The 21,134-nt window shown below is 41.2% G+C and overlaps 1 protein-coding gene across 1 annotated transcript; it reads left to right on the top strand.

Annotated features, from left to right (window-relative positions):
• The first annotated feature begins 6,325 nt into the window (after positions 1-6,325).
• Positions 6,326-14,011, top strand: LOC128576665 (X antigen family member 3-like). The gene is made up of 4 exons (XM_053578857.1): positions 6,326-6,442; positions 6,907-7,012; positions 11,540-11,665; positions 13,906-14,011. Exons 1-4 carry the CDS (start codon positions 6,359-6,361, stop codon positions 13,920-13,922), a joined length of 333 nt encoding a protein of 110 aa, XP_053434832.1. The 5' UTR covers positions 6,326-6,358; the 3' UTR covers positions 13,923-14,011.
• The last annotated feature ends 7,123 nt before the right edge of the window (positions 14,012-21,134 follow it).

Below are 21,134 nucleotides of genomic sequence, written 5' to 3' on the forward strand. Positions count from 1 at the left end.
TACTAAGAAGAATGTGTTCCACTTCCATCCAGGTTAATACAAAGGCTATAAGTCTCTACATTTTTTTAATGGCTGAATAGTATCCCATGGTGTACATATACCACAGCTTGTTAATCCATTCCTGGGTTGGTGGGCATTTAGGCTGTTTCCACATTTTGGCGATTGTAAATTGAACTGTAATAAACAGTCTAGTGCAAGTGTCCTTATGGAAAATATGGATTCTTACCTGCTTAATTGGCAAAACAATAGTTTTGGGGGACAGTTTCACTTTGTTGCCCAGGCTGGTCTTAAACTCTTGGGCCCAAGGGATCCTCTTGCCTCAGACTTCCAAGTAGCTGTTTGGTGCATGCCACCATGTCCAGATTGACTGGCAAAATTTAAAAATTTATTAAAAAATTGTCGTATAGGTTTGGCACTCATAGCACAGTGGTTAACGGCGCCGGCCACATGCACCGAGGTTGGCAGGTTTGAACCCAGCCTGGGCCTGCTAAACAACAATGACAACTGCAACCAAAAACAAATGGCCAGATGTTGTGGCTGGCGCCTGTGGTCCCAGCTACTTGGGAGGCCGAGGAAAGAGAATTACTTAGGCCCAAGAGTTTGAGGTTGCTGTGAGCTGTGACACCACAGCTCTCTACCGAGGGTGACATAGTGAGACTCTGTCTCAAAAAACAAATTATTATATAGTAGGTGATGTAGAGGGGTTCTATAAATTTTAAGGCATGTGTAGATTCTTGTAATAACTACCACGATCAGGATACAGAATTGTTCCATCACGATAAAGTACTTTACTATTCTGCCCCTTTATAGTCACTCCTCTCTTTGCCCCTCCATCACCAATCTTTTATCTTCTCAAGAAACTTATATAAATGCAATGATACAGCCTGTTATCTTTTCAAACTGGCTTCTTCACTTGGCATAGTTCCATTGAGTTTTTTTTTTTTTTTTTTTTTTAGAGACAGAATCTCATTTTACCGCCCTCGGTAGAGTGCCATGACGTCACAGGACTCACAGCAACCTCCAGCTCTTGGGCTTTCGCGATTCTCCTGCCTCAGCCTCCCGAGCAGCTGGGACTACAGGCGCCCACCACAACGCCCGGCTATTTTTTGGTTGCAGTTCAGCTGGGGCTGGGTTTGAACCTGCCACCCTTGGTATACGGGGCCGGCGCCCTACTCACTGAGCCACAGGTGCCCCGCAGTTTCACTGAGTTTTATTCAGTTAGTTGCATGTCATTATTTTATTCTTTTTATTGCCAAGTAGTATTCTATCATAGGGATATAACATGGTTTGTTTATCCATTCACCCCTTGAAGCACATTTGTGTTGTTTCCAGTTTTTGACCATAAACTGAGTGGCCATAAACATTTGTGTGAAAATCAGTTTTTTAATCTTTTTTTTTTTTTTTTTTTTTTGTAGAGACAGAGTCTCACTGTACCGCCCGCGGGTAGAGTGCCGGCGTCACATGGCTCACAGCAACCTCTAACTCTTGGGCTTTACGCCATTCTCTTGCCTCAGCTTCCCGAGCAGCTGGGACTACAGGCGCCCGCCACAGCGCCCAGCTATTTATTTGTTGCAGTTTGGCGGGGGCTGGGTTTGAACCCGCCACCCTCGGCATATGGGGCCGGCACCCTACTCACTGAGCCACAGGTGCCGCCCAATCTTTTTTTTTCTTATTAAGTCATATATACATAGCTCATGAATACATTTATGCCTTTGTGAGATTCAATGTGTTATTTGCACAAATTGGAGTGCTTACATCCTACTAATTAACATAGCTTTCACCTTATTTACTTAATCACAGTGTTAAGACATTTGTGTTCAATATTTGATAGACTTGACTTGCAATATGCTCCATAGGTGTGGTCCTACCATTAACCCTCCCTCTTTTTAACCATCCTTCTCATTCACCTTCCCTTCCCTCCTTCATCCTGGGCTATAGTTGTGATTCATCTCTCATATGGAAGTGTGAGTGATTATATATTGGTTTTATAGTAGTACTGAGTACATTGGATATTTTTTTTCCATTCCTGAGATACTTTACTAAGGAGAATATTTTCCAGCTCCATCCATGTAAACATAAAAGAGGTAAAGTCTCCATCTTTATTTATTTATTTATTTATTATTATTTTTTTTTTTAGAGACAGAGTCTCACTTTATCACCCTTGGTAGAGTGCTATGACATCACAGCTCACAGCAACCTCCAACTCCTGGGCTTAGGCGATTCTCTGGCCTCAGCCTCCCAAGTAGGTGGGATTATAGGCGCCTGCCACGATGTCTGGCTATTTTTTTCGTTGTTGTTGCGGTTTGGCTGGGGCTGGCTTTGAACCCACCACCATCGGTATATGGGGCCGGTGCCCTGTTCACTGAGCCACAGGCGCTGCCCAGGTCCATCTTTTTTTTCATGCTGCATAGAAGTAGTACAGTGGTTATAGCACCAGCCACATACACCAAGGCTGGTGGGTTTGAAACCAGCCCAGGCCTCCTAAAACAACTGTGTCAACTGCAACCAAAAAATAGCTAGGTGTTGTGGCGGGTGCCTGTAGTCCCAGCTACTTGGGACACTGAGGCAAGAGAATTGCTTAGGCCCAAAAGTTTGAGGTTGCTATGAGCTGTGACACCACGGCACTCTACCCAGGGTGACATAGTGAGACTCTGTCTCAAATAAAAAATTCAATTGGTAAAATATGTGCAGACAATTCAAAGGATAAAGGAAAGTCTTTTCAACAAGGGGTGTTAGAATAATTGAACATCTAGGATATGCTAGACTGGGTATATTTTTCATTTCTAAAATTTCTATTTCTTTTTCCTTAAGTACTCTTTTATTTTTGTTTTAAGACTTTTTATTTGTATGTTAGTTTCAAAAGTGTTCATAATTTTTTTTTTTTTTTTGAGACACAGTCTATGTTGCCCTCGGTAGAGGGATGTGGCATCACAGCTTACAGCAACCTCAAACTCTTGGGCTTAAGCAATTCTCTTGCCTCAGCCTCCGGAGTAGCTGGGACTACAAGAGCCCGCCACAATGCCCGGCTTTTTTGTTGCAGTGGTCATTGTTGTTTAGCTGGCCCTGGCCAGGCTCCAACCTGCCAGCTTTGGTGTATGTGTTTGGTGGCGCCCTACTCACTGAGCTACGGGCACCAAGCCTCTTGCTTTCTAAAGCGTTTTTACAACAGCACCTTTAAAGACTGTCAGATAATCCCGACATCCCTTTATGTTAGTGTCTGTTGATTGTCTTTTCCCATTTGAGTTTTCCTATTTTTCTGAGTCTTCATATTTTGAGTAATTTTGAATTTGTATGCTGGACATTTGAATATTAGGTTATGAGACTCTTGGTCTTATGTAAAACCTATGGAATATGTTGGTATTGCTATTTTAGCAGTCACATCTCTTTACGGGTAGCCACCATGACCTTGTCCTTGCAATGGGATCAGGGCAAGGGAGGAAGTGGGCCATGGACGGGAAGGAGGGGGTCAGTTGAAGATGAGGTGAGGTTTCTTTTTTTCTTTCCTTTTTTTTTTGTCCTGGATAGAGTGCCGTGGTGTTATAGCTTACAGAAACCTCCAACTTGGGCTCAAGTGATCCTCTTGCCTCAGTTTTTCTATTTTTAGTAGAAACGAGGGTCTCATTTTTTTGGTCAAGTTGGTCTTTTTGTTTTGTGATTTTTTTGGCTGGGGCTGGGTTTGAACCCGCCACCTCCGGCATATGGGACCAGCGCCCTACTCCTTGAGCCACAGGCGCCGCCCTCAAGTTGGTCTTGAACTCGTGAGCTCAAGCAATCCATCTGCCTCAGCCTCCCAGACTGCTAGGATTACAGGAGTGAGCCACCATGCCCAGTCTATGAGGTGAGTTTTGAGGGAGGGACACTACTGTAGGTATTTGGGTCCCAAAGACTGAAACCACAGAAGACATACCCTGGCTCACTCACAGAGGTCCTCAAACTTTGTTTATATTTATATTTATTTATTTATTTATTTTTTGCAGTTTTTGGCCAGGGCCAGGTTTGAACCTGCCACCTCCAGTATATGGGGCTGGCACCCTACTCCTTTGAGCCACAGGCACCACCCCGTCAAACTTTTTAAAACCCGGGGCCAGTTCACTGTCCCTCAGACCGTTGGAGGGCCGGACTATAGTTAAAAAAAATATGAACAAATTCCTACGCACACTGCACGTATCTTATTTTAAAGTAAAAAATCAAAACGGGAACAAATACAACCCATCGCCTCGTGTGGCCCATAGACCGTAGTTTGAGGACCCCGGCACCTAGAGTTTGGACAGTGGGGGTGGGGTGAGCTGGGGGCGGGAGGTGGCTGTAACCAGTGCGCATGTGCTAACAGCACTGCGCATGCTCATTGAGCACCTTCCCATCAGCCAGTGCGCACCTCGTGGTGAACGCAGGAAGGTTGAGCTGAGTGGGAGCCACGCTGGTATCGTTCCTCTCATCTAAACTCTTTCTCACCGACTGAGACTCACCTGGTAGGTCCGTAGGTCACTCCCTCTGGGAGTTTAAGTGTAAGTGAGTGTGAGGAGTAGCCAGTGGGCTTCAGGCCGGCTGGGTGGCCGGGTCTGTAGCCTCAGAAGGGGATGGGCCTCGCCTCGAGGTCTTTGTTGTCCTTACAGGTGGCGATGCCACCACGTGCCTAGTCCTCGTGGCGTGACCAGGACAGTTGAGGAAAGGAGGGCACAAGGGGGTGTCAGATGAAGGTGGGGCGAGTTTTGGGGATGTCATTGGAGATACTTTGAGAGCTGGGGACACCTGGCAATGGTGGGGCAGTAAGGAGGGACCTGGAAATTGGGAACACTGCAGCCGGGTTGAGTGAGGAAGGGTGCCCATTCTTCTGGGCGGTTTGGAAAGTACTGTGGACATCATAGGAAGGAATGGGCACGGCTTTCTGCCCTTAAGAAACCTGGTTTTGGGGTGAAGTGGACCTAGCAAATGCTAATGTGACCAAAGCAGTACTGTAGTTGTTTTTTTTTTTTTTGGCCAGGGCTGGGTTTGAATCTCCCACCTCCGGCACCCTACTCCTTTGAGCCACAGGTGCAGCCCTGTAGTTTTTTTTTTTTTTTTAAGGAGTATTAAGAGTTTAGTGGTAGACATAAAAAAGCTCTACAAAAGTTGAGACAAAGCTTAACAGACGGGTGGCGGAAATCGCTCACCCCCCAGTACTCGAGGCCTAATTTAATTTAAATTTAGTCCTAGGCCTAATTTTCTAGCTGTATTTTCCCAAAGGTGTCTATGATGGAGAGTATAGTTGTGAAACTAAACTTAAATCAGAAATTTCTTCTGTATGCAGGGCATAGTGGCTTGCACCTGTAATCCCAGCATTTTGGGAAGCTGAGGTAGGAGGATGGATTGAGACCAGAAGTTGAGACCAAGCTAGGCAATACAACCAGACCCCATCTCTAAAAATAATAATAATAAAAAATAATAATTAGCTAGGCATGGTGGCAATGCCTGCAGTTCCAGCTGAGGAAGGAGGGAAGCTGAGGTAGGAGGATTGCCTGAGACTGGGAGTTGAACTTTACAGTGAGTTGTGATTGTGTTACTCACTGCATTCCAGCCTGGGCTGCAGAGATCCTTTCTCAAGAAAAAGAAAAGAAAGAAAAAGAAAAAGGGGAAAAAGGAAAAGAAGAAAAGGTCTTTTGCCATGAGCTTTTAGATCAGTGTTCAATTTTTTTTATCTCACTGCATTCTTGAACCTATAGTTAAATTTCCACTGCATACTTAAATTATGTTGATCCAAAAAGAAGTTAAATAAAGAATATACTGACTGATTTGAACTTCTTTCATAAATAATTTAATTAATGATCTTGAAAAATTCTTGCAGCACACCTAAGATCCTCTAAAGGCACACTGCTTGAAAATCACTGTTTTAGATGATTACTCTGCCAGCTTGGCCAACTTAAATGATTTTCAAGCACTGGGTAGGGATACATGCTCATACTTATCTTGGGACTTATTTTCAAAATTAAAAATACAAGTTAATATTTGACCAAACAAGTGGTCAAGTATAGCTATTCTCTTTTTAAATTAATTTTTTTTTTTGAGACAGAGTCTCACTTTGTTGCCCTCAGTAGAGTGTTGTGCTGTCATAGCTCACAGCAACCTCAAACTCTTGGGCTCAAGTGATCTCTTGCCTCAGCCTCCCGAGTATCTGGGACTACAGGTGCCTGCCACAATGCCCGGCTATTTTTTAGAGACAGGGTCTTGCTGTTGCTCAGGCTGCTTTTGAACTCCTGAGCTCAAGCAGTTCACCCACCTCAACCTCCCAGAGTGCTAGGATTACAGGTGTGAGATAGGCCAAGTATAGCTATCCTTTTAAGTGCATTTTCTAAATCACAGTATTTTGCTTTCAGTGTGAAATATGAGTTTCCGAGGAAGATCAACATACAGGCCTAGAGCAAGAAGAAATGATCAACCATCTTCTCATCTGGTTGTGCCTGTGGTTGTGAGTGCCTAAACATTTAATATTTTCTATTAACAAATTGATTTTTGTGATCGTGTTCTTGACCTAGTATAGATAAACTGGTAAAGGTCTTCCATGCAGGTAAAAATGGTTAATGGAATCTTAAAATGGAAACATTGATCTAGAAGTATTATGTTTTAAGTTTTTCATATTTTGCCCATGACTTCCCTCTCATGCCTATCAATGACAGACAGTACACATCTATCCCAACATAGATTAAAATAGCTTCCAGACTCCTTGCAGGTAACTTTTTTCTCAGAGTAGCCGCTCTGTGGGAAGAGTAACTTAGAATCTAAGTAAATAGAATAGCATTGGGAAAGTATTGTTAGACTTTCTAATGATCAGAAATATCCATATATTCTGTATATTTTATTTTATTGACATGTATTAATAATGAAATTTTTTTATTTGCATGCCACCACCACACACACCCCTCCTAAACCCAGCAACCCGAGCCTGATGATGAACAAGGTCAACAAGATGAGCCATCAACTGGAGTTCAGGATATTACTCCTCGTCTGGGGAGAAATGAGGGAGCATCTGGTGTTCAAGGTGAAGGGAAAGGGAAGAAGGATGCCTGTTGGGGTCTGTGTGTTTGTGTGTAGGATGTATGTATACGTGCCTTACCCATCATGACCTATCAAGAATAGGAGGAGAGAGAACAATAGAAACAATATCTGAAAATTAACTGGAACAGTGAAGAGGGTGTAATTTTTAGCTTAGCTTAGGGAAATCCTTTACTGTGATAAAATTTCCTCATTTATAATTGAGAGAACAGAGGCTCAAGGATTGTTTTTATTTTCATTTTTTTTTTTTTTGAGAGACAGCCTCAAGCTGTTGCCCTGGGTAGAGTGCTGTGGCATCACAGCTCACAGCAACCTCCAAGTCCTAGGCTTAAGTGATTCTCTTGCCTCAGCCTCCCAAGTAGCTGGGACTAAAGGTGCCCGCCACAACACCTGGTTATTTTTTGGTTGTAGCTGTCGTTGTTTGGCAGGCCCGAGCTGGATTCGAAACCACCAGGTCTGGTGTATGTGGCTGGTGCCTTAGCCATTTGAGCTACAAGCGCCGAGCCTCAAGGATTGTTTTTATCCAAGAACACTTGACTGGTGAATACAAAATTTGTGTTTGTTCCAAAGTTTGTGTCTTCTTACCATCTATGATGTTGTAAAGAAAGGTGAATAATTTTAGTTAAAATACTTTAAAACTCAAGTGTCTGTTTTATAAAGTAGCTTAGTACTGGCCCAAGAATAGACTTAGTTCAGTGCAGCCAGAACAACTCCAAAATTGAGTCAAGGAATGGTGGCCACTGTTTCCTTTGACATTTATTTATTTATTTATTTATTTATTTATTTATTTAGGACAGAGTCTCATTATGTCACCCTCGGTAGAGTGCCATGGCGTCACAGCTCACAGCAACCTCAAACTCTTGGGTTTAAACTATTCTCTTGCCTCAGCTTTCCAAGTAGCTGGACTACAGGCGCCTGCCATAAGGCCTGGCTATTTTTTTTTTTTTTTGTGGTTGTCATTGTTGTTTAGCATACACCAGCCCTGGTGTATGTGGCCCATGCCCTAACCACTGTGCTACAGGTACTGAGCCTGATAATTTTTTTTTTTTTTGAGCCTGATAATTTTTATATAGTGAATTTGGTAAAAGCTGGATAGTTCAGGATACTGGCATATCGGTAGCTGTTTTAGTATGATTTAAGTGTTTTTTAGGAAGTGGTAAGTTTTTTTTTGCTTTTAGAATAGCCAAAAAATTATCCATTTCACCTGATCCTTTAGATATTTACATTTTGGTTATAATTGAAATCCTATCCGTGATGTTGACTTTAGATTTTTTAGCTGATGCTGAAAACTGCCCTTAATGTGCTGTGGCAAAATACAGGAATTATACATGTCTTGTGGTTTATTCTTAGATTATTTAAAGTAAAAGTTTCAAACTGTGTGCGGTGTTATAGGTCTGTACTCCAGCTATTCGGGAGGCTGAGGCAGGAGGATCACTTGAGCCCAGGAGTTCAATCCCACCTCAGGCAACATAGTGAGACCCTATTTCTGAAAAAAAAAAAAAAAAGGAAAACAAATGTGTGAATTTTATTTCTAGTTGCTGCTAATTTTACAAAAATAAATCCTTACTAATAGTACACTTAAAAATTGTTAAGGTGGGCTCCAGCTATATACACCAGAGCTGGTGGGTTTGAATCCAGCCTGGGCCTACCAAACAACAATGACAACTACAACCAAAAAATAGCTGGGTGTTGTGGTGGGCGACAACTTGAGACTCTGTCTCAAAAAAAAAATTGTTAAGGTGTAAGTTTTCTGTTATGCGTGGTTTTTACCACATTCAGAAAAACTGGCTTCCTAAAGTTCAGTGTAGTTATCATATATTTTATTTTTACTTAATATATATTTTTTGAGCCACTCTCACTTTGTTGACCTCAGTAGAGTGCCATGACATCATAAATTCACAGCAACCTCGAATTCTTGAGCTCAAGCGATTCTCTTGCCTCAGCCTCCCAAGTAGCTGGACTACAGGCACCTGCCACAACAGTCAGCTATGTTTAGAGACCAGGTCTTGCTCTGGCTCAGGCCGATCTCAAACCTGTGAGCTTAGGCAATCCACCCTCCTTGGCCTCCCAGAGTGCTAGGATTACAAGCATGAGCCACCTTGCCCAGCCTATGTCGGATATTTTTAAAAACATAGAAAGGTTACAAGAATAGTTCAATTAACTCATACTTTCCCCTAGATTCACCAGTTTTTAATAGCTTTTGCTACATCGGTTTCATATCCTTTTTTCTTACTCCCTTCTTCCCATTCCTCCTTTATACACACAATAACACATACACTGATGTTACATAATTATTAATGCTGAACTGTTTAAAGTTTCAGGTATTATTGTCCTTTATTCTAAGTACTTCAGCATGTGTATATCCTAAGAACAAATAAAAAGTTACTCCCTTGGATAATCACTATACTATGATCAACGTCAGGAATTTGTTTTGAGACAGAGGCCCACTATATCACCCTGGGAGAGTGCTGTGGCGCCATAGCTCACAGCAGCCTGAAACTCAAGAGATCCTCGTGTCTTAGCCTCTTGAGTAGCTGGGACTACAGGCATCTGCCACAATGCTCAGCTAGTTTTGTTTTTTTCTTTCTTGAGACAGTGTCTCACTGTGTTGTCCTCACTAGAGTGCTGTGGCATTACAGCTCACAGCAACCTCAAATTCTTGGGCTTAAGCAATTCTCTTGCCTCAACCTGCCAAGTAGCTGGGGCTACAGGTGCCCGCCACAATGCCCTAGTTGTCATTGTTGCTAGCTGGCCCAGGCCTGGTTCAAACCCACCAGCCTGGGTGTATGTGGCTGGCACTGTAACCACTGTGTTACGGGCACTGAGCCGCCCAGGTAGTGTTTTAAAGATGGGCTCTTGCTTTTGCTCAGGCTAGTCTCAAACTCCTGAGCTCAAGCGATCCACCTGCCTTGGCCTCCCAGTGTGCTAGGGATTATAGGCGTGAGCCACTGTACCTGGCCAGGAACTTTGTTTTTTTTTTTTTTTTGAGATGAGGTCTCTCTCTGTCACCCTGGCTTGAGCCCACCTCCTGCCTCAGTCTCCTGAGTAGCTGGGACTGCAGGTGGGTGCCACCACACTTCGCTAAGTTTTTCTATTTTTAGTAGAGACAAGGTCTTGGTCTTGTTTGGGCTGGTCTGAAACTCCTGACCTCAGTTGATCCTCCTGTCTTGGCCTCTCAGAGTGGTAGGATTATAGGTGTGAGCCCCTGTGCCTGGCCAAAATTAGGAAATTTAACAATTAGAAAACATAGTCATTTACTATACGGTCTATATTCAAATTTCTCTAGTTGTTTAGATAATTTCCTTTATTTTTTTTCTGATCCAGAGTCCAGTCTGTGATGCATTACATGTAGTTGTCATGTCTATTTAGTCTATTTAGTCTCTTAACTTGGAATAGTTCCTTGATTTTTCTTTGTCATTCATGATGGTGGAATTTTTTATTTTTGAGACACAGTCTTATTCTGTCACCCTGGGTAGAGTGCCATGGTGTGATCACAGCTCACAGCAATCTCAGTTGCTTGGGCTTGAGAGCTCTTCTGCTTCAGCCTCCCAAGAAGCTGGAACTACAGGCGCCCTCTACAGTGCCCCGCTAGTTTTTCTATTTTTAGTAGAGATGGAGTCTCACTCTTTCTCAGGCTGGTCTCAAACTCAAGAGATCCACCCATCTCAGTTTCCCAGAGTGCTAGGATTACAGGTATGCATCACCACGCCTGGCCAACACTGGCATTTTTTGAGGAGGACAGACCTATTTTATTTTATTTTACTTTATTTTTATTTTATTTTAATTATTATTATTATTATTTTTTTTTTGGTAGAGACAGAATCTCACTTTACCACCCTCTGTAGAGTGGCATGACATCACACGGCTTACAGCAACCTCCAACTCCTGGGCTTAAGTGATTCTCTTGCCTCAGCCTCCCAAGTAGCTGGAACTATAGGCGCCCACCACAATGCCCAGCTATTTTTTTTGGTTGTAGTTGTCATTGTTGTTTGGCAGGCCCAGGCTGGATTCAATCCTGCCAGCTCTGGTGTATGTGGCTGGTGCCTTAGCCACTTGAGCTATAGGCACCGAGCCCAGACCAGTTTTATCCTTAAAAGATTTTTTTTTTCACTATGCATTTATTGGTGCCTGCTTAAGCCATTAGTATTAGCATACTTAGCATTCTAGGTGCTAGGGTCTTAGTGCTAATGAGAGACAGGATTTCAGTCTTGAGTTGGAGAGACTTAAGCAGATAAGTCATTTAATATGACAAGGACAATTATAGGTACAATAAGTGTAAAAGGGACAACAAAGTTGTCTGAAGGTGGTCTTGGGAAAGGAAGAGAGTAATTGGAAAACACTGCTTTCCGGTTTTCTGGCAATAGACTCCTGAAATAATGTTCTTGAGATTCTTATGCAACATCTTTATGTGCAATACCACTAGCCTGTGGCTTAAATGACATTGAGGGCATGAATACTATTCTTTATTCATATTTCATGTTGTATTGCTTAAATTGATAATTTTATTTGTAAGGGCCCGAGGCGCAATCTGCCATCCAGGAACTAAGTGAGCCCAAGACTGGGCGTGAGCGTGGAGACGGTCCGGATGTCAAGGGAAAGCAGCCACTGAACCCAGAGCACATTAAACAACTGGAAGCAGGTAGGTAATTCATTAAGTATGTAAATTCTAGAGTATCTTTTTCCATAATATTGTGTTTTTGGTGAAACAGAAGTAATATTACTGCTATTTTAATAATAGGGTTTATATATAAAGATTATTTGAAATGTAGTTAAGACCCTAAATGCCTGACTTACAGACTATCAGGGACAGAAACAAATGGAATCAAATCCAGGTTGAATTATAAAGTATGAAAGCATATTATTACTTTTGAGTATAAGTCCTTAAACCAATAGCTAATAATTCTCAGATTTTTTAATAAAGGTTTGCATTTAACAAATCCATAATACATTTGTAACGTGTATCAGTTTGCGTAAAATATGCTGAAGCACTAAAGTAGGTTCTGATATCAGCTTTTACATAATTTGTGAGAGATTCTGGGTGAATCCCTTCTAAATCTGTCTTTTCTCTCTCTCTTTTTTTTTGTTGGGGATTCATTGAGGGTACAAGAAACCAGGTTACACTGATTGCATTTGTTAGATAAAGTTCCTCTTACAATCGTGTCTTGCCCCCAAAAGGTGTGGCACACGCCAAGACCCCACGCCCCTCCCTCCTCTCTGCTTTTCCTTTCCTCACCCCTCCCTCTTCCTTTTTCTCTCTGTTCTCCCCTTCCCCCACCCCCACCAGGTCATTAATTGTCATTAATTGTCCTCATATCAAAATTGAGTACACTGGATTCATGCTTCTCCATTCTTGTGATGCTTTACTAAGAAGAATGTGTTTCACTTGCATCCAGGTTAATACAAAGGCTGTAAAGTCTCCACATTTTTTTTTAATGGCTGAATAGTATTCCATGGTGTACATATACCACAGCTTGTTAATCCATTCCTGGGTTGGTGGGCATTTAGGCTGTTTCCACATTTTGGCAATTGTAAATTGAGCTGCTATGAACAGTCTAGTGCAAGTGTCCTGATGATAAAAGGATTTTTTTCCTTCTGGGTAGATGCCCAGTAATGGGATTGTAGGATCAAATGGGAGGTCTAGCTTGAGTTCTTTGAAGGTTCTCCATACTTCCTTCCAAAAACGTATTAGTTTGCAGTCCCACCAGCGTGTAAAAGTGTTCCCTTCTCTCCACATCCATGCCAGCATCTGCAGTTTAGAGATTTTGTGATGTAGGCCATTCTTGCTGGGGTTGGATGGTATCTCAGAGTGGTTTTGATTTGCATTTCTCTAATAATTAGGGATGATGAGCATTTTTTCATGTTTGTTAGCCATTTGTCTGTCGTCTTTAGAGAAGGTTCTATTCATATCTCTTGCCCATTGATACATGGGATTGTTGGCTTTTTTCATGTGGATTAATTTGAGTTCTCTGTAGATCCTAATTACTTGTCTTTTCTCTTAAAAATAGTGAGTGCAAGTCAAACGTTTTAAAATCACTTTCAATTCTCAGTTTTTCATACTGTTGTTTTGTTGAGTATAATATATAAGATACAGAGATCTGTTTTGCATGATTTGTTTATCATAAATTATCAGACACTGGTCCTAGTCACATTACAACATCTCAATTGAGATTTCATTGCTATTAAGAAAATGAGAAAACACTCTGATTTTTTTTTTTTTTTTTAGACAGAGTCTCAAGCTGTCACCCTGGGTGGAGTGCTGTGGTGTCAGAGCTCACAGCAACCTCAAACTCTTAGGCTTAAGCAATTCTCTTGCCTCATTCTCCCAAGTAGCTGGGACTACAGGCGCCTGCCACAGCACCTGGCTATTTTTTTTTTGTTGTGGTTGCCATTGTTGTTTTAGCTGGCCTGGGCCGGGTTCGAACCTGCCAGCCTTGGTGTATGTGGCCAGTGCCCTACCCACTGAGCTATGGGTGCCGCCAACTTTTTTTCGAGACAGAGTCTCGTGTTGTCATCCTCAGTAGAGTGCTATGGCATCATAGTTCATAGCAACCTCAAATTCTTGGGCTCAAGTGATCCTCCTGCCTCAGCCTCCTAAGTAGCTGGGACTACAGGTGCCCACCACAATGCCTGGCTATTTTTAGAGATGGGTTCTCGCTCTAGCTGAGGCTGGTCTTGAATTCCTGAGTTCAGGTGATCTACCGGCCTCTGCCTCCCAAAGTGCTAGGATTATAGGCGTGAGACACCTTACCCCACCTGATGTTTTTCTGTGTGGAAACCAGAATGCCTGTTTTTTAGATTGTGTCCTTTGTATTCCTTTAGTATTATCAAAATAAAGTTCTATCTACTAAGTAATGTTTTCAACTGTGTTTTGTTTTATAGGTGAAGGGCAACCATAGAATTAAAAGAAGACAAAGTGAAACCAATGCAGACTGTTCTCGAATTGGAAATTTGTTAAAATTCTTTCAATAAAGTTTCACAGTTTTTCCCAAAGAAGTCTTGCATCTTTTGTTAATTTATTCCCAGGTATTTTTGATGCTTTGAAATATGTATATTTTTTGAAATCTTAAATTCTGTTTGAGTTGGTGTATAGAGACATAATTTTTATATATTGATTTTCTATCCAGGTATCTTGCTAAATATACTTAATCTAAAAGTTTGTTTCTACATCCTTTTCATTTTCTTTTTTTTTTTTTGGAGACAGAATCTCACTTGGTTGCCCTTGGTAGGGTGTCATGGTGGCATAGCTCTCAGCTACCTCAAGCTCTTGGGCTTAAGTGATTCTCTTGCCTCAGCCTCCCGAGTAGCTGGGATTACAGGCACCTGTCACAATGCCCGGCTTTTTTTTTTTTTTTTTTGCAGTTTTTGGCCAGGGCTGGGTTTGAACCCACCACCTCTGGCATATGGGGCCGGTGCTCTGCTCCTTTGAGCCACAGGCACTGCCTAATGCCCAGCTATTTTTAGAGATGGGGTCTTGCTCTTACTCAGGCTGGTCTGAACCTATAAGCTCAGGCAATCCACCCACCTCGGCCTCCTGCCTGCTGGGATTACAGGCATGAGCCACAGTGCCTGGCCCAATTTTCTCTTTTTCTTTTCAAATTTGAGAATACACAATCATATCATCTTTGAATAAGAACAATTTTGTTTCGCCATTTTAAACACTTTTTTTTTTGAGACAGAGCCTCAAGCTATTGCCTTGGTTAGAGTCCTGTGGCACCACAGCTCACAGCAACCTTGAACTCCTGGGCTCAAGTGATTCTCCTGCCTCCACCTCCCAAGTAGCTGGGACCACAGGCACCCGCCACAACACACGACTATTTTTTTTTTTTTTTTGGTTGCAGCCATCATTTGTTGTTTAGCAGGCCCGGGCTGGATTTGAATCTGCCAGCTCAGGTGTATGTGGCTGGCACCTTAGCTGTTTGAGCCACAGGCACTGAGCCTAAACACTTTTTTTGAGAGAGTCTCACTGTGTCACCCTCAGTAGAGTACTGTAGTGTCACAGCTCACAGCAACCTCAAACTCTTGGGCTTAAGAGATTCTCTTGCCTCAGCCTCCCAAGTAGCTGGGACTACAGGTGCCCACCACACCCTTGGGTATTTTTTGTTGCAGTTGTTATCGGTGTTTGGCTGGCACGGGCCAGGTTCCAACCCTCAGCCTCGGTGTATGTGGATGGTGCTGTAACCACTGTACTATGGGTGCTGAGCCTAAACACTTTTCATTTCAAAATACAAAGGGATATGAATGTTTTTGTTCCATGGACACCTTTTATAATGCTTCATTTTAAACATCTTTCCATTTCTGATTGATGACTTTGAGCAGACCCACTACAGTGTTGCCTAGAACTGGTGATAGTGGACATCATTGTCTTATCCTTGATCAGAAAAGGGAAATTTTTAACATTTTAGCATGATGTTTACTGTACTTTATTTTGTAGATACACTTTATCAGAGTAAAGTTGTTCCATTATATTCCTAGTTGGCTGAGAGTATCTTGAATATATGTTGAATTTCATCAAATACTGCATCTACACCTTTAGTGCAAGTGCTGAGCTTTTGGTAACATCAAGAAAGGTTTCTGACCACCCCATTGGTTAATTGTTGTGGGATACTGTGCTATTTCACCCTAATTTCCAAGGAAGTTTTCTCCTGAATTGATTATGCTTATTTTACTTAATAGGAAAAGACTATTATTTTTTATCTATCTATCTATCTATCTATCTATCTATCTATCTATCTATCTATCTATCTATCTATCTATCTATCTATCTATCTATCTTAGAGACAGTCTCACTTTGTCACCCTTGGTAGAGTGCCATGGTGTCACAGCTCACAGCAACCTCCAGCTCTTGGGCTTAGGTGATTCTCTTGCCTCAGCCTTCCGAGTGGCTGGGACTACAGGTGCCCGTCACAATGCCCAGCTATTTTTTAGTTTGATCAGGGCTGGGTTTGAACCCGCCACCCTCGGTATATTGGGTCCGTGCCCTACTCACTGAGCCACAGGCACTACCCCTCTTTTTTTTTTTTTTTTTTGAGACAGGGTCTCAAGCTGTCACCATGGATAGAGTGCCATAATAGTATCATAGCTCACAGCAACCTTGAACTTGGGCTCAAGCTATCTTCTTGGCCTCAGTTATTTTCCTGTTTTTAGTAGAGATGGGGGAGGGGTCTCGCTTTTTGCTCAGGCTGGTCTCGAACTTGTGAGCTCAAGCAATCTACCTGGCCTCGGCCTCCCAGAGTGCTAGGATTACAGGCGTAAGCCACCACACCCAGCCCAAGAGTACTCTTTTTATAATTTCTAAACTTTTCTTTTTCATGGGATATTTGCTTTTGCATTCTTGTGATACTTTACCAAGGAGAATGTTCTCCAACTCCATGCAGGTTAATACAAAAGATGTAAAGTCTCCATCTTTTTTATGGCTGAAGAGTATGCAACAGTATACATACACGCCAGTTTATTAATCCATTCATGGGTTGATGGGCACTTGGTTTGATTACACATCTTGGCAATTGTAAATTGAGCTGTGATAAACAATCTAGTGCAAATATCCTTATGATAAAATGATCTTTTTCTCCTGGGTAGATACCTATTAATGGGGTTGCAGGATCAAATGGAAGGTCAACTTTTATTTCTTTGAGAATTCTCTATACTTTTTTCCATAAAGGTTATATTAGTTTGCAATCCCACCAGCAGTGCAAAAGTATTCTCTTCTCTCCACATTCATGCCAGCATCTGCAGATTTGGGACTTTGTGATGTGGACTAATCTCTTTAGAGTTAGGTGATATCTCAGGATGGTTTTGAATTGCATTTCTCTGATGATTAGGGACTATGAACATTTTTTTCACATGTTTGTTGGCCATTCATCTATCTTCTTTGGAGAAGTTTCTGTTCGTGTCTCTTACCCAGTGACAGATGGGATTGTTTGCTCTTTTTCTGTTGATCAATTTGAATTCTCTGTAGATTTCTAGTTATCAACCCTTTGTCAGATTTGTAACATGCAAATATATTTTCCCATTTTGAAGGTTATCTGTTTGCATGTCCTTGTTATCTGTAATTGTGTCCTCCGCTGTGCAGAAGATTTTTAGCTTAATTAAGTCCCTTTTTTTTGCAATTATTTTGGGCCGGGGCCATGTTTTTAACCCACCACCTCCAGTATATGGGGCCGGCACCCTACTCCGTGAGCCACAGGTGCCACGCTAATTAAGTCCCATTTATTTATTTTTTGTTGTTGTTGCCATTGCCAATGGAGTCTTCCTCATAAAATCTTTCCCAGTTGATGCCATCTGGAGTTTGTTTATTTTTAATTTTGAGACCAGAGCCTCAAACTGTCGCCCTGGTTAGAGTGCTGTATCATCACCACTCACAGCAACCTCCAACTCCTGGGCTCAAGTGATTCTCTTGCCTTCACCTTCCGAGTAGCTGGGACTACAGGTGCCCACCACAATGCCCAGCTATTTTTTGGTTGCAGCTGTCATTGTTGTTTGGTGGGCCCAGGCTGGATTCCAACCCGCCAACTCAGGTGTATGTGGCTGGCGCCTTAGCCGCTTGAGCCACAGGTGCCGAGCCCCATCTGGAGTTTTTCTCACACTTTCTTCTAGGACTTTTATCATTTTGTGTCTTAGATTTAAATCTTTTATCTATCATGAGTCAATTTTTGTAAGTAGTGAGAGCTGTGGGGTCAAGTTTCAATCTTTTACATGTGGTTATCCAGTTCTCCCAGCACCATTTATTGAATACAGATCCTTTTCCTCACTGTATGCTCTGGTTTATTGAAAAGCAGATGGTGATAAGAGGCTTGTTTCGGGCGGTACCTGTGGCTCAAAGGAGTAGGGTACTGGCCCCTTATACCAGAGGTGGCAGGTTCAAACCCATCCAGGACCAAAAACAGCCAAAAAAAAGAAAAAAAGAGGCTGGTTTCATCTCTAGGTTTTCTAATCTATTCCATAAGATCTATGTCTCTATTTTGTGCCAATATCATGATACTTTGATCACTGTGGACTTGTATAGCCTGAAGTTTGGTACAGTGATGCCTCTGGCTTTGTTTTTATTCCTAGGAATAGCCTTGGCTAAGCTGTTTTTTTTTTTTTTCCTGGTTCCATACAAAACGAAGAACTGTTTTTTTCTAGTTCTTCAAAGTATGATGTTGGTATTTTAAAGGGGATTGCTTTACATCTGTTGATTGCTTTGGGTAGTATAGACATTTTGACAGTGTTGACTCTTCCCAGCCAAGAGCATGGTATATTCTTCCATTTATTAATGTCTCCTGCTGTTTCTTTTCTTAAGGTTTCATAATTCTCTGTGTAGAGATCTTTCACCTCCTTTGTTAGATATATTCCCAGGTGTTTCATTTTCTTTGAAGCTACTGTGAAGGTTATTTTGTGTCTTTGATTTGCTTCTCAACTTGACTGTTATTGGTGTATACAAAGGCTACTGATTTGTGGACATCAATTTTACATCCTGCAATGTTACTGTTTCTTGATCACTTCCAGAAGTCTTGTGGTTGAGTCTCTGGGGTTTTCGTTGTAGTTGCATTTTTGCTAGGGCCGGGTCTGAACCCATCACTCTCCGTATATGGGACCGGCACCCTACTCATTGAGCCATAGGTGCCGCTTGAGTCTCTGGGGTTTTCTAAGCATAAGATTATATTATTGACAAAGAGTGAGTTTGACCTTCTCTGTCCCCATTTGAATGCCCTTAATATCCTTCTCTTACCCATGATATCCTTCTCATGGGTAGAACTTCCAGTGTTATGGTGAATAGCAGTGGTGGTAGTAGGCATCCTTGTCTTGTTCTACTTCTAAGTGGGAATGTTATCAGTTTTACTCCACTCAGTATGATACTGGCTGTGGGTTTGTCATAGATGGCTTCTATCAGCTTAAGAAATGTGCCATGTATGCCTGATTTCTTAAGTGTTCTTACCAGAAAAGGATGCTGAATTTTTTCAAGTGCTTTTTCTGCATCTATTGAGAGGATGATAAGGTCTTTGTTTTTGTTTCTATTTATGCAGTAAATTAGATTTGTAGATTTGCATATGTTAAACCAGCCTTGCATCCTTGGGATAAATCCAATCATGGATCATGATGTATATATTTTTTGATATATGGCCATATTCTATTTGCTAGGATTTTATTGAGTATTTTTGTATCAATATTCATTAGTGAGATTCGTCTGTTGTTTTCTTTTTTGTTGGGTCTTTTCATGGTTTTAGTATCAGGGTGATGTTTGTTTTGTAGAACATGTTGGTGAGGGTTCCTTCTCAATGTTTTAGAATAGGTTCTGCAATATAGGTACAAGTTCTTTCAAGGTTTGATAGAATTCTGGTGTTCTGGTGTGAAGCTGTCCAGTCCAGCGCTTTTTTTTTTTTTTTTTTTTTTTTTTCATTTTCAGTGCTTGATATTGGTCTGTTCAAGAAATTTTTTTCTTCCTGGTTAAGTCTAGGGAGGCTGTGTGATTCCAGGTATTGGTCCATTTCTTCCAAATTGTCAAATTTCTGGGCTTTGAGTTTTCTGTAGTAATCAGAGATGATCTTTGTATCTCTATGGTATCTGTTATTTCCCTCTTTTTTTGTTTCTACTAGAGGTTATTAAAGATATTTTCTGTTTCTAGTTAATCTGGCCAAAAGTTTATCAATTCTGTTTATCTTTTCAAAGAACCAACTTTTTGTTTTAATTTTCTGAGTGATTCTTTTCTCAATTTTATTTATTTCTGATTTAATTTTTGTTATTTTTCTTCTGCTAGGTTTAGGATCAGATTGCTCTTTTTTTTCCAGTTCCTTGAAATGGTTCATTAGGTTGTTTATGTGTGCCTTTCTGTTTGTCAGATGTGGGTATCTAATTTTCCTGTTGTTGTTGTGCATTCTTTCTGCTTGGTAGGTCTTTAGAGTAAAGAATCTCAGCCACTATTGAAGCATAGGTACTACTGTCAACTCAGGTTGATAAAATGACTGCTCTAAACACATTAGTGTCGCCTGTGCACATTCCTTATGGGATTCATGGGTCAAATGACATGTATATAAATAAAGAGATACAGATGCTCTGTAGTCAATGACATCCCTAGGTTTATATAAATCATTTTTATATAACAGTCTCAAGCTTTTGCCCTGGGTAGAGTGCTGTAGTGTCATAGCTCATAGCAGCCTCTAACTCTTGGGCTCAAGTGATCCTCTTGCCTCAGTTTTTTTTTTTATTTTTATTTTTAGTAGAGATGGGTTCTTTCTTTTGCTCACTCAGTCTGGTCTTGAATTTGTGAGCTCAAGCTATCCACCTGCCTTAGCCTCCCAGAGTGCTAGGATTACAGGCATGAGCTACTGCACCCGGCCTATAAATCATTTCTTAAAATTAAAAAATTAATAAATATGACATATTAAAATTAAAAAATAGCTGCATCTATTGAAATGACCACAGAATTTTTCCTTCCATTCTGTTAATGTGGTTAATTACATCAATAAGTTTCTACATTCAAACCAGCAATTTGGTCATGGGTAATATATGACCTAATAGATTTTTAGGGATTTCTTATGTATATCTTCATGAGTGACATTATCTGTACTTTTATTTCATGTGCTCCTTTTGTTGGACTTTGATATCAAGATTAGCTTCATAAAAATGATCTTGGAATGTAAAACCTTTTATTTTCTGGAACTGAAGTCTCTGCAAGACTGTAAGTAATGCAGAGTTAGACTTTCTCATAATGAACTGTTTCTGGATTTCTTCTCTTTTTTAGGTTTGGACCCTATTTAAATGGCAGTAATATAAGGGGTAGCTCCAAGTCCCTATCCCTTCAAACTTTGTAAGGTCTATTTTCTCTGCAAGATGACTCTAACAATGTGGGCACTCTGAAAGCTACCTGCTTCTGTTTCTGTGCTGATGACTCTCTGTACCCAGAAAGTTAAATGTCAGTGGTCTATTAATTTTCGTAGATAGTTTTGATCTGTGCTATATGGCTGTGAATGGGTAGACTAAACCTAGAAGTGAGTATAATTATGACAATAGCTCCAATTATTGAGTTTTAAAATCTAATAACAGGGATTATCATAAAAAACATTTATTGGGTGTGTACTATCTCTTAGTAACCTCTTTGTGCTAGGTTCTGTGCATGCATGACTTCTAAATCC

Source organism: Nycticebus coucang, chromosome X, assembly GCF_027406575.1.
Source record: "Nycticebus coucang isolate mNycCou1 chromosome X, mNycCou1.pri, whole genome shotgun sequence".
Classification (NCBI taxonomy): Eukaryota; Metazoa; Chordata; class Mammalia; order Primates; family Lorisidae; genus Nycticebus; species Nycticebus coucang.

Coding starts and splice junctions, on each gene's coding strand:
- LOC128576665 (XM_053578857.1), top strand. CDS start 6,359: ATGAGTTTCCGAGGAAGATCAACATACAGGCCTAGAGCAAGAAGAAAT. Junction 6,443..6,906: donor ATCTGGTTGTGCCTGTGGTT/GTGAGTGCCTAA, acceptor TCCTAAACCCAG/CAACCCGAGCCTGATGATGA. Junction 7,013..11,539: donor GGGAGCATCTGGTGTTCAAG/GTGAAGGGAAAG, acceptor TTTATTTGTAAG/GGCCCGAGGCGCAATCTGCC.